Source organism: Heliconius melpomene, chromosome 13, assembly GCF_056956725.1.
Source record: "Heliconius melpomene rosina isolate 202511_hmr_F chromosome 13, ASM5695672v1, whole genome shotgun sequence".
Classification (NCBI taxonomy): Eukaryota; Metazoa; Arthropoda; class Insecta; order Lepidoptera; family Nymphalidae; genus Heliconius; species Heliconius melpomene.
Genome location: NC_140401.1, coordinates 7,937,964 through 7,950,900, shown reverse-complemented (window position 1 = coordinate 7,950,900; position 12,937 = coordinate 7,937,964). Strand labels below are relative to the sequence as shown.

The following is a 12,937-nucleotide window of genomic DNA, read 5'->3' as shown; positions in this document are numbered from 1 at the left end:
TCAATCGCATCTATGAACAACCATTAAATCAACAAGTAAATCCTAAGCTTGAAAGTCAGTACTTTCAAAATCCTCAAGAATTACGTCCCATATATACAAATCCTCAAGAATTACGTCCCATATATACAAATTCTCAAGAATTACGTTCCGTATATACAAATCCACAGGAATTACATTCTGTATATAGAAACCCTCAAGAATTTCATTCTGTATATCCAAATCTTGAAGAAAGAAGGTTCAATGATGCACAACTTGCTCGAAGTGAAGTAAATTCTGCAGCAAAACTACAATTACAAAGTTCTTTGAGCTATGTACCTCAGCAAAAATATAAAGAACCTGCACAACATATTTTAGGTATAAATCAAGATGTAAAATCTGTTATGTATCCTCACAGTATAAATACACAGTCGATTAATAATGGAAATATAGCACCGATTATATCCAATGCAGACACTGAGCTTGAATTACAAGGAATTTCTCCTGAGCTTATCCAATCTATGATCAATCAGAATAATATGAAATTGAAGACTCTTGACACCGTACAGCCTCATGTACCCTTGCCAAAGTCATATGAAAACGTTAGAAATCTTGAAAATATAGGATATATTGAAAATAAAAAACCGTTTGATAGTAGTGAGTATAATTCCGATCAGAACATTGCAAGATTTCAAAGTCCTTCTGCAGAGGTACTATATGATATGAAGAAAGCTTTGCCTTATACTATTAGAAGTCAACAGCCGCCAAGCATTTCACAAGGTATTTATTATTTTTTATCTACATAAAAATATGAAGTATAAAATTAGATCTTTTTATTGAATTATAGACGGAACTAAAGAAACATAAATATTTTTACAGATGCTATAAATTTCAAGAATATTGTAACCAATACAGGAAGAATAGAAGACATAATTAGGTCAACACCACCAGTAAAACGTTATATGATCATCCACCCGAGTGGAAGAGTAGAGCATGTCGATGATATTGAAAACTTAACTAAAACACATCCAAATTACAGGATGATCAAGCCACAAGATGTGCTTAAGTATATAAATGGTAAAACCATGATTCCAGGACTTCAAGTCCCGCAGCCAGAAATGACTCTACCTATCAATAATTATCAACAGATTTCTCCGATTAATCAAAAACAATATTCAACAGTGGAGCAGCAAATAAATAAAATTTTACCTTCACAAAATTTAAATACACAAATAAATGCCGAGGACACGGAAGCAGAAACATCAATAGTGCCAAACAAAACGAATGTGGTAGTAAGTAAAATTCCTCTTCCAGTAGATGTAACTAGCAAAAAAGCCATTAGTCAACCAAGTAATAATAGTCAACAAAAAGTAAATAACCCCCTGAGTAAAGAAATAAGTCAAAACATTACAAGTGCGTTACCCAGTGAATTGACTATAACACATTCTTTGCCAATTATTAAAGTACAAAAAATTTCAAATATCCAACGTGCATCTGAAAATTCTACTGATAATTTTCCTACGCAGAATCAGCAACAAATTGCCTTAGATGTTGCTTTACGTGCTGAAAGCAATAAAAGTGGCACAGATGGTATATCAACACAACCTCAATATGAAGAAGAAATTTGCACTAGCGAAGAGAGTAGCGAAGAGAGTAGAGAATACGATTCAAGTAGTTCCCCTGTTTCTGAAATAAGCAGCGTAAATCAAGTTAATGGCGATATTTTTGATGTCACAATGTCAGAAAACTCTACTCCTAGTCACAGTAGCGAAAATGTTATTAACAACATTGAACCTCTTACCCAGCCAGATAATAGTATTGAATTCGGTATTGGTGAAACAAATATTCTTCCAGATTTATATATAAATCATGAGATATCACAGAATATAAATAATAATGAGTCTACAACTAACTTAACTGAAGCAACAGCTCCATTAATATCTTTTCTTAATGAAACCGAAGTACCAATTAATGAACAATTGAGCACAAATACAAGTTCTACGAGAAGAGAAATTTCATCAGAAGGAGAAAATATAACTAGTAAGTATTGCTCTGACTCATAACATATTTTTGTTTTAATATTATAAACATTTTAAATGTCAAATATATCAACATGAGTTAGCAATTACAATCTTAATTATTTTCATAATTTATTCAAAAATGTTTTATAAGTATAACAAAAAAATACAGCATAAACTTTGAATTAAAATGGTGTGAAATTAAGATGAGTGAACATATGAAAATGAAATGAAAATTTAATGAAGTGAAGTCAATATAAATATAACTTTATAAATATATTAATATTTGCAGCGTCCTCAGTAAATACGTCGAACGGCGGTGGGTTTTTGTTTCAACCTGATGATCTTTTCTGGGAGAATATTAAGAATAGTGATGATGCTCAAAAGTTTTATTTCTTGTTTGTTCCACCGAAACCAAGTGTTATCGAGAAAGAGACAAAAACAACGATATATGCTAATGGCACAACCGTAGAAGAAATCAGCGAAACTAGAGACTTGGGTAAGAAAAATATATCATAAATATAAATAGGTATTGATAAAAATGTTAGTGGTATAAAGATTAATTATGTTTAGTATGAATTCGGTTATAATTCTTAGATAAATATTTTTTTTCGTATTAATTATATAATTTTGATTTCAGATGGTGTACCAACTGTAGAACGAACTGTTAAAGTCTCCCATGTTAATAATACTGTCATAGATGTATAGCAAACAATTTTCTAATTAATTTGAAATATTTTATCTATTACAATAATTATATTAAGAAAAATAGAAAATATTAGCTTGTTATTTTATTTAATCATAATAGAATATCAAGTTATTTTTTTTTCTACAATATACACAGTGAGTATTTAACGGACGACAAAGATAAAATTTTAATTTATATCTTCATTTCTTCGTTCTGGTGTAGAAGAGAAACGTGTGAGTTCCGCCAATCAACACGCAATAACTCCAGAATTCGGCGGAAAACGCGGAACGGAGTGTTTTAACAATAAGTTCTCTTTGCCTACCCAGCTGTGTGCAGGCAGATGAAGCTGATTTATGATTAATTTATAGTCTAAAGGGAGAGGACGAAAATCTTTATAGGTTAACATTTTTTTATTGATATTATTTAAAACAATTTAATTTTGCAGTGTTATTTAAATTTTGTAGACTAGTAGGGTAATAAATAATTTGTGCTCGTCAAATAAACCACCAATAGTCAAACTTTTGTAACTATGTAATAATTTATAATATTATATATAAATAATTTATATTAAAATTTCTTAAATTGTGAACACTCAACTAAATGCCTATATACTTCCATTTAATTTACTTTATATATCCTTAACAAAATTAGGAAAAAACAGTATTAAGTGATAGTTACCATAAATAGACATTATTGAACGTGTTTAGTAAGATATATTATGTACGTTAAAAATTCCACGAATGTTTAGCTGTAAGATAAACTATTAAATAAGTTAAATATTTTACTGTTTATTTTCTCTTTACGCATTTCGAAAATCTATCTTTCTTTACATTTATTAGCACAGCTCAAAGTGTAACACGATTTAAATATTTAATACAATAATATCTATTGCTTTAAGTTAATACGTATTTGTATTTTATTATTGTCAAGCTAAACACTTGTTGAAACAAAAGAATTGTAACAGACATTTTATATTGACAATAGGAAAGACAATGAATATTTTCGTACTTGTGTACTTAGTATCACTTATTGACATTGTACTTTTCTTTGAATTTTCTATTACTTTTAATAATTAAAAGTGACTGAAATAAGATTTTCGGACTAAGCCGAATGTTGTTCATTCTAGTATTTTTTTACGCATTCACTTATAACTGTAAATTCCCATATAATAACGCAAGCGGATCGGACAAACGCAAACATCAATTTCATAAAAAAGTAACTATCTTTCTTGATAGCGTTAGACCTCTTTATTTGTCAAATTGATATAAACTATTTGACAAATAAACAATGTAAAGGAAAAAACTGGACTGACAATGATCGGCAAAAATATTTAATAGACATTACTGATCAACCAACATTGTCAACGCCTGTCTAAGTTACATCGCCTTTTACTCTATTTATAATTGAAAAACGGAGAACGGAGTGTCTTAGCACTATGTTCCCTCTGCCTACCCTGCTGTGTACAGAATACAGCGTAAAGCTGATTTTTTTTTATAATTGAAAAATCCAATATTCAGAAATGCAAAACGTTTTAAGATGCATATATATTTTGAATAGAAACATTTCTCAAATTAATGGAACTGAGGCCGAAGGAAAATGTAAGACAACTTGGCAAAATCCTTTCTAAGATAAAATATGTTAGTGAAGGTCTGACGATAAATTATATGGCTTGTGCTTGTTGAATAGCTGTCTAGGTAACAAGGAGAAGGCGGGTCGCTCATATTGCGGTGTCATGCGATAATCAGTCGGGAATGTTTCTTTTAGCACCGAATTTGTAAGAAACGAAAAAAATATTAATTATATAAATTGGAAATTGGATTAAATCTGTGTTTTTACAATAATAAGTTCGATATCGTTTAATATGAGTAAATATTACGGTATATTTAAATATTTTTTTTATAAATTTTATTAAAAGTACTGTATCATTTTCTAAGATCCTTAAAAGACTTAGTAACATATTGGACAGATTATTTTACGTGACATTTTTGAGATTCTGCGATTTTGTAAGTTTATTATGCTTTGGTTGATGTCTTCCACTTCGTTTACATATATTATTTTTTTATATAGGTATATCTAACTATGTAAGCATTTATTTTAATATTGCCTAATCATTAATTGTGAGTTGAAGTCATACTGGGGGAATAGGTATTAATATTTACAATAATTATGGATTATCATTGATCTTGTTCACTAAAAGGTGGAGAAAGGTTTTGCCACCTATGTAATATCTCATGTTTGAGTGAAAAGTGAAGTATTATGGAAAACAATACGAAAAATAAGGGAGATAAAAAAAGTACTTAAAGCATTTATTTAAGTATAGGTAATTCATGGGTGCCGTAAATTCTAGCACGGTTTTAGCAACATTTATCATGAAAAGGAAAAGGTAAACCGTACTTCGAATACCGTGCAGAAATGCGACTGACAACCGACATTTAATTAAGAGGCATTTCGTATAGTTATGGTGCCAAATGGAATGGAATATATTGTTATCACGTTCAATTTAAATACTTAACGATTGGCTTAAAATCAATATTTTATGGAATTTTTGTGATTTTTGGGCATAATTTCATACATTTTGTGGTTCATGTAAAAGGAACCTAATTAGAAACCATTAATTCTCTATCTTCCATGCCCTCAGAGCGCTTATGACGCAGTCTTGACTTAGTGAGCAAATCGAAACCATTTTTAATTACAAAATGCTTTTGAAACTTTTGTTAAATGAAAAACAATGTAAAAAAGAATAAACAATAAAGTAAAAAATAATTCTAACATACGTTAGGACCGAAGTTGAATGGGATCTCATTTGTCCACGTTATTAGGAAAATGTTTCGTATGGCTACGAGTGTTTGCTACGGGCACTCTAATCTTATATTCTTTTGTATCCAGCGTATGTTTTGACTTAGCAAAATGTTTATTTATTGTTATAATAGCGCATTACCTAAAATGTTTCTGATACTACAAAGTTTTAATCATTAATTGTTTTGAAATTTGATATTAAATACTTCAGAAAGAGAACTACTTCAGAAATTTTGAACCGAAACTATAATTTAATTTATGAAGTAAAAGTTTTAAATATTTTTTTTTAATAAACTAATTATTAAAATGATGAAAAAGCGAGTTTTCAGAAGTTTTAAGATTTGTTGATTGCTATCAGTTTGTATTCCACAACAGTGTTCTTTCTATTCAGCATTATAAAAAGCCTTATTTACAATAAAATATTTAGTATTCATATACCTATACTTATATTCTATAAATTCTATGGAAAATATTACAAATCATATCGGAAAATAAATTCACATAATTCTTTGATTTATGGAAACGTCACGAAGGCCTTTGTTTTTGTTTAACTATCGCTGTTGGTGAACCCTGTTTCCGACAAACGATAAAATTCTCTTACATTTTCCATTCACTGGTGATAATTCAATTGTGGACGGTGAAAAATATTAAAACTTACGGTAAAAAATATTCTGTTAAATGAAACGGCACAAGCCAATAATGAAAATTAAAGAAATATTCGTTTCACTCAAATACCTATATGAAAAAGTCTGGCTGTATTTTGATTTTCGTCTGATACATTGTATTTGTTTAAATTTATAATATATCGTAGAGGTAGAGGTAGCTCTGGCTGCAAGTATAGTGGGTAACATGGTTCCTTTAGCCTTCCTCAGTATTGGATCATCATCAAAAAAAAGCAAAAAAGTGTTTTTAACTTGACAAACTTCTTAGCATTATAATATTAATATAGATTTTCATATAATAAGAGGTTTAAATAAAAAATATAAGCTAGTGTGCTAATAAAAATTGGAATATTTATCTAATAAAAATATTTATCTTATTGTTTAAATTTTGAAATAATAGCTATTGTTGATTATATGCATTAGTAACGTTCGTTCCTTTCCTTTGTTACATAAAGCATTTACAGTTTCGCTCATTATTTCATTCATCATTCCTGCTTAATTGCTTGTTTGCTGTATTATCCGTTTATTTGTTTATAGTTGTGCTCTAATACATTATAAAATTTTAATTTTTACTTCTATATATATTAATAGCGACAACTGGCATAACAAGGCAGTATCTGTAAATTGGGCGGAAAACGGAGAACAGAAGGTCTTAACACTATGCTCTCTCTAAGTACCTTGTATACTCACTAAATTGCAACAAGTCTTCATTGTATTCACTAAAATAACGGGTCTAATGGCCTCTTGTATATCATTTAGAAAAATAACGGCCCGCATCGGTGTCGTTATACCGAGTATAGCCATCATTAAAATCCCTTTGTTTCCATCAGAGCGCAAATAGGCACTTTCATCCGTATTTAAAAGCATTTCAGCTATAATAAATTTTTGTATTATAATTCAAAATTTCATTTCATTCATTATAAAATGCTACCTACCTACTGCTAAAACTGAAACGAATAAAAAAGAGAAAGAAATATAAAACATAATATAAAATGAAAGAATGACTTTAAAATATAGAAATTGATTTTAACTTACCTACAATTAGTATTATGAACCAAAACTATCGGTTTCATAATTTTTTTTAAAAATGGTAGCTAAGTTCTATATCAATATGCACTTCTGGTCTTCCGCAACTGAATTGAGATCTATTGGCTTCCAAGTGTTGAGATAATCGTGAAATTTATTTAAAGATTCATATACAAATTAAAGCTCAAGTTTTATACAATAAGTAAAACCAAAAAAACGCGAGTCAGATTCACCGATCGAAGCTGTTGTGCTCAAAGTTTCGAGCTGGAACTCGGTTATTTAATTATTAAATATATACATAAAACAGTAACAAAATATTACCACTTCGTGTTGCTTATTAACACTGTGCAATTGAAATTGCAATTGAAATTATAGTACGGCTACGGTTCTCGGAAAATTATTTCACTGAATTGAATTATTGTAAGAGTATTGAAATTTGTTAAATGCTAACAGCAGCTACGTAGAAATTGATAATATTCAAATCCACTATATATGACCGACTGCTTTTCAATAATTCTGAATAAAAACATGGATTATATGAATTTATTTCCCTTGAGATGTTGTTTATAGAATTAATACATTTATAGTATAACTAGCGACCCCCTTGCGGCTTCGCCCGCTTTTACTACTGGATTATTCATATAATGTATGTTTGCAAAGCACTTAATACAATGTGAAAATTAATTAAACCCTAATGCAACCCGCATTTTCGTAGTTTCAATAAGGATTTTCCAATTGTTTTATACAGCAAGGATTTTTTAGTAGGTACCGTAATTTTAAATCTGTGCTACTAATCTTTTCAAGTACTTATTAAAATATATTTAAATGACTATTTTTAGATAGTTAAATGACTATTTTTAAACGGAAGAAATTATAAACAAAAGCCTACCTACTAATAACTACTACAAAAAATATATCGCGCTGAAATAATACATTCAACTCTAATTACGACGTATCCAATACGTGCAAACGCATCTAAATCTTCGTTGCTATAAAGGCAGGCGGGTTTTTTTTTTGCTTGTGGTTAATGCTGAAGAGGGTATTCTGTCCCTGATGAAAAGCAAGCACTACGTGGCTGCCTGTGAGGAAAATTAAATAGAATGCATCGGCCGGGAATCAAACACGGGCCGCCCGTTTTTTGATATTGTAACTACTTCTAAAGTACTTATTAAAATGAAAAACAGTAAAGACAGTTTTGATCTACATTAAATGGCCAACGTAACTAATATACTTATTTATATGCTGAGAGTAAGGGATAAGTAAAACTTGAGTCGATACTGCTGAAGTGTCAACGACGTGATGTGTCAACAATTAAATGCGTTTTTCTCTTAAACTATTCGCAATTTCGAAATTGTGTAAAAAGCAAATTTTATCTTCGTTTAATGTAGAAAATTAATAAAGTATTTTAAAGGATAAGGATTAATACCATTATGGAAAAATATCCCTCACAATAAAAAATATATTGAAATTATTATTTTTAGACAGAAATATGATCACTACACGTTATCCTTAAAAGATAAAAATATGCTCTCGCGGACTTTTTTGTAGATCTCATTGAGAGGAACAATACTCCAGTACATTTTTTTCATGTAGTACTTACCATTAAAGCAGCGCATGCGCGAAAGTGTCTCAGCGGGTAGGACTTTATTCATATTTTTCGTATTTATGTTAATTTACATAAGAATGTACAAATAATAAACTATATATAAACCTTCTACGAAAAATACTCGTCCTAATGGTGAAAACCGCAATAAAATCCGTTGGGTGGTTTAGAAGAAGAAGAGTTAGAAACAACAGACAGACACGAAAAGCGACTTTGTTTTATAAGATATAGGATAGGATATAATTGACTCACAATTACTTGCTAAAGATGAAGCATCAATATCGTCATATTTTATATTCAGTTTAAAAAATATTGTAGTAAGTAATATTTTATAAGAAAAAAAATACATTTTAAAAAACTTAAAATGTATTTTTTTTCTTAAGAGCAGAATAACATTTAAAAATGCTTAAAATAAAAAAGAAAAAAAAAGAAAGATATACAATATCTTTTACCAATCGGAAAACCTCTTAACATAATATAAAAATAATCAATTGTTAATTAATCAAGATAAAAAAGTAAAACCAAAATTAGTTTTAATTTCAACGGGAATGTACAAGAATTTTGTAAAGCGAATGTTGTAAATTTTTTTTTGCTTATGAGGCGTATTCAAAGCGTGCACACTCGGTGATGCCAAATCCGTCTGCACCTACATTTTAAAACGATTTTTCCTTTTTATGTAACTTTAAAATGGAACGAGAAAATAAAAATATGTGCCGTAATAAGGTATGAGGACTTGTTTCGGAATTATTTTAGTAATTTTATTTCTTTATCTATTTAGCAAAAATTCTGGATAAAATCTGTTCATAGTAAAACTAAGTCGCTCCAATGTTTAAAGTGTTATACGCGTGTAAATTTTAAACTAGTAATCCTAGACGTATTAGTAGGTATTCATAATATGTATTTTTAGGGATCCGTGACCAAAGGTTAAAACGTAACGTAAAAAAAAGGAAAAATGATTTTGGGCTATGGTTTTAACAATTTATTCTTAAATACAATTTATGCATTGGGTGAATCCAACTTGTGGCCGCAGCATATTTCAAAAGAACGTGGAAACTTGCTTTGAAACATTCTCTGTTCTGAAACTGTTTCAAGCATAAATGTAAATTTTATCCCATAAATAGTTAACTCTAAAAGTTTCTTTATCAAGATACAACTTTACACTTCAAAGAACTCTTGATTTTTAATATTACTCGACCCATTTAGGTTAGTACAGGATTTCTAAACCTATGGGTAATTCTAAGCTTACTTACATACAGTAAAATTTACTGTTAGTATATATTTACTTCGGTCGCCGTGGGGCAGCGTTTGACTGTAGAAAGAAATGTTACAGCCTCGTTAGACTGAAAGTGGGGAACGGAGTGGTTTTAGCAGTAGGTTGTCCCTGTCTACCCTTCCCTCAAAAAACTGATTTTTTTAGTATTACGATATTTAGCAATGTTTTTTTTTATGAAAAAAATAAGATTTATATTTGTAAATCCTTAAATATTTGAGGGCGTTGTTGTGGCGCAGGGGCTGTAATGAATTATTATTTATCAATATTTTCATGTCTTTGCTCTGGCATCAAGGCAAAAGCCCGGCTTTGAGTACTGCCACTCAACACGCAATGCTTCGAAAAGTTCAGTAGAAAGTGTGCAACGGAGTGCAGTAGCGTAGGCAGAGAGAACCTAGTGTTAAGAAACACTAGGTCTCTCTCAGTCACTCTGCCTACGCTGCTATGTGCAGGATACAACATGAAGCTAAAATAATAAAGATCAATCTTCTGTCATGTTTGCTTGAAGTCAAAGCTGCATCGGATTTCGCGTTTCTAAGGCTAGAGAAACTGGAGATCGGAGTGATGCGCCATGTTCTAAAGAATAATAAAGGTAATACGAAAGCGGAGTAGTTGTTCCACATGCTACCGTCATTCTATATATAAGTCATACGTGATATCAGCACATCACTATAATATGTAATATTTTTATAAAGAGCGGGGTTGTGAATAGATGTGACCTTTTGTTAAATCGGTCGGCATATTTATATATTAGACGTCTTGTCGGTCACTGAATTTCTCGCCCACTTACGGCAATATAGAGAAAATCTTAATTATATCATGTAAATGTAACTTCTGGTGCCGTCCGCATCTTTGTTTTCATGAACTATAAAATAGAAGATGATATTTAATATTTTTTTTTTATTTATTTTAAATTGGGAAACAAACAGCATTTACAATACTTTTTAGTATAACACATATCCATATTCCACCTGCCAATGAAGTTTCCACTTATACATGAAACATGGAGTAAATATGTTGCTAATTAACAATTAAAAATTAAATTTACGGTCCAAAAAGAAATTAAAAAAAAAAAAAAAATTTACAAAGGAAAAGGTTAACATTTACATTAGGTTAAGATTTACAGTTGAATTTTGTCGATAATTTTACACGAAAATTGTTTCAAATTGTTATGAAATATGTCTATATCACTAAAGCAATCATTGTATGCCCTACAAGATCTTAGAATAGAATAGAAAAAACTTTATTGCACACAAAAATACTTATAAAAGAGAAAGAAACAATATATTTTTATAAAATGTATGCAAAGGCGGCCTTATTGCTTCAAGCAATCTCTTCCAGGCAACCCTTGTAAAATAAAGGACTAAAAATAAAGAAGTGGGAATAACTTTACAGTGCACAATTAGATTAAATAAAATACAGTAATAAAATAATAATGAATATACACACATACATATATATATATATATATATATATATATATATATATATATATATATATATATATATATATATATATATATACATATTTACATAATAATAATATAATATCTACATATAATCCTATAAATATAATACATAATTCTACATAATATAAATATATATAAACGACTAAAGATAAACTACAGTTATATTTGGAAAAGATAGTCTTTTAAACGATTTTTAAAAATATTAAGTGATTTAGAATGACGTATTTCGGAAGGAAGTTCATTCCAGAGGATAGCAGATTTTACAGTGAAGGAATTGGAATAGAATTGGGTACGACAAGTTGGAAATTTAAGAAGATTATCGCTCCTGGACCTAAGTTCAAGGCGTAGGCTAGAATCGGAGCCGCGGAAGCAGAAACGATCTTTTAAATAAGCAGGATAGAGAGGATTATAAAGGATTGAATAGAGGAGAGTAAGCATCCGGAAGTTACGGCGATGTCTGATAGGAAGCCATCCAAGCTGACGACGATGATCTGAGACATGATCAAATTTACGAAGACCATAGATAAATCGAATACATAGGTTTTGTAACCGCTCCAGTTTGTTTAATTATTCCTCAGATAAGTCTGAGTAAACATGAGTCAGCATAATCTAAAATCGGTAGCAGTAGTGAGTGAGCTAGAGTAGTTTTGATTTTAACCGGTAGGAAATGTTTATATCGTTTGAGGGATCCAATACTAGCAAATAATTTTCGGCTGACCACCGCTATCTGCGCTGACCAAGATAGCGAGTTGTCTAAAATAATCCCAAGGTTCCTTATAGACGCATTAACACTTAAAACGACACCATTAAGCTGTACTGAGGGAAGTTTTATACCCTCAAGTTTTTTTAATTGCTTAGTGCTGCCTGTAATGCTTAACTGGGACTTACTAGGATTAATAGTAAGTCCATAAGATGTACTCCACACAGATATATTATGTAAATTCTCGTTAAATTTACAAATAGCCACATCCATATCACTGGAGAGTCGCTAAGTAAATCTGTAAGTCGTCAGCATATAGATGGAAGGAAGAGGATAGGGTTTGGGAAACAGTATTAATAAAAATAGAGAACAGGAGTGGGGAAAGGACACCGCCTTGTGGGACACCCGCAGACAATGAGCATAGGGAAGATCTTAGTATAAAACAATTTTGGGCATAATTAGTTTTTCGAGCAGAAATGTAAAAGAACTTTTAATTTCCTCGATCTGGTAACATGGCAAAGCACGGCGTTGAATTACGCCACTAAACACACAATGTCTCCAGAATTTTCCGAAAAGTTGGAAACGGAAGTTTCTTAATGGGAATAGAGTGTCTTAACCCAGGTTCCCTCTGCCTACCCTGCTATATGCGAGATACACCGTGCAAAAAAGGTGTAAAACTCATAATGAAGTTTATTATCGACTTGTTGCTGGGGGCGCTTCTCAAACTTA

General features: G+C 30.4%; 1 protein-coding gene across 1 annotated transcript; it reads left to right on the top strand.

The window, feature by feature from the left end:
- The first annotated feature begins 314 nt into the window (after positions 1-314).
- On the top strand, positions 315-3,337 carry LOC146532805 (uncharacterized). The gene is made up of 4 exons (XM_085196581.1): positions 315-756; positions 856-2,016; positions 2,287-2,493; positions 2,635-3,337. Exons 1-4 carry the CDS (start codon positions 381-383, stop codon positions 2,700-2,702), a joined length of 1,812 nt encoding a protein of 603 aa, XP_085052707.1. The 5' UTR covers positions 315-380; the 3' UTR covers positions 2,703-3,337.
- Positions 3,338-12,937: the final 9,600 nt, after the last annotated feature.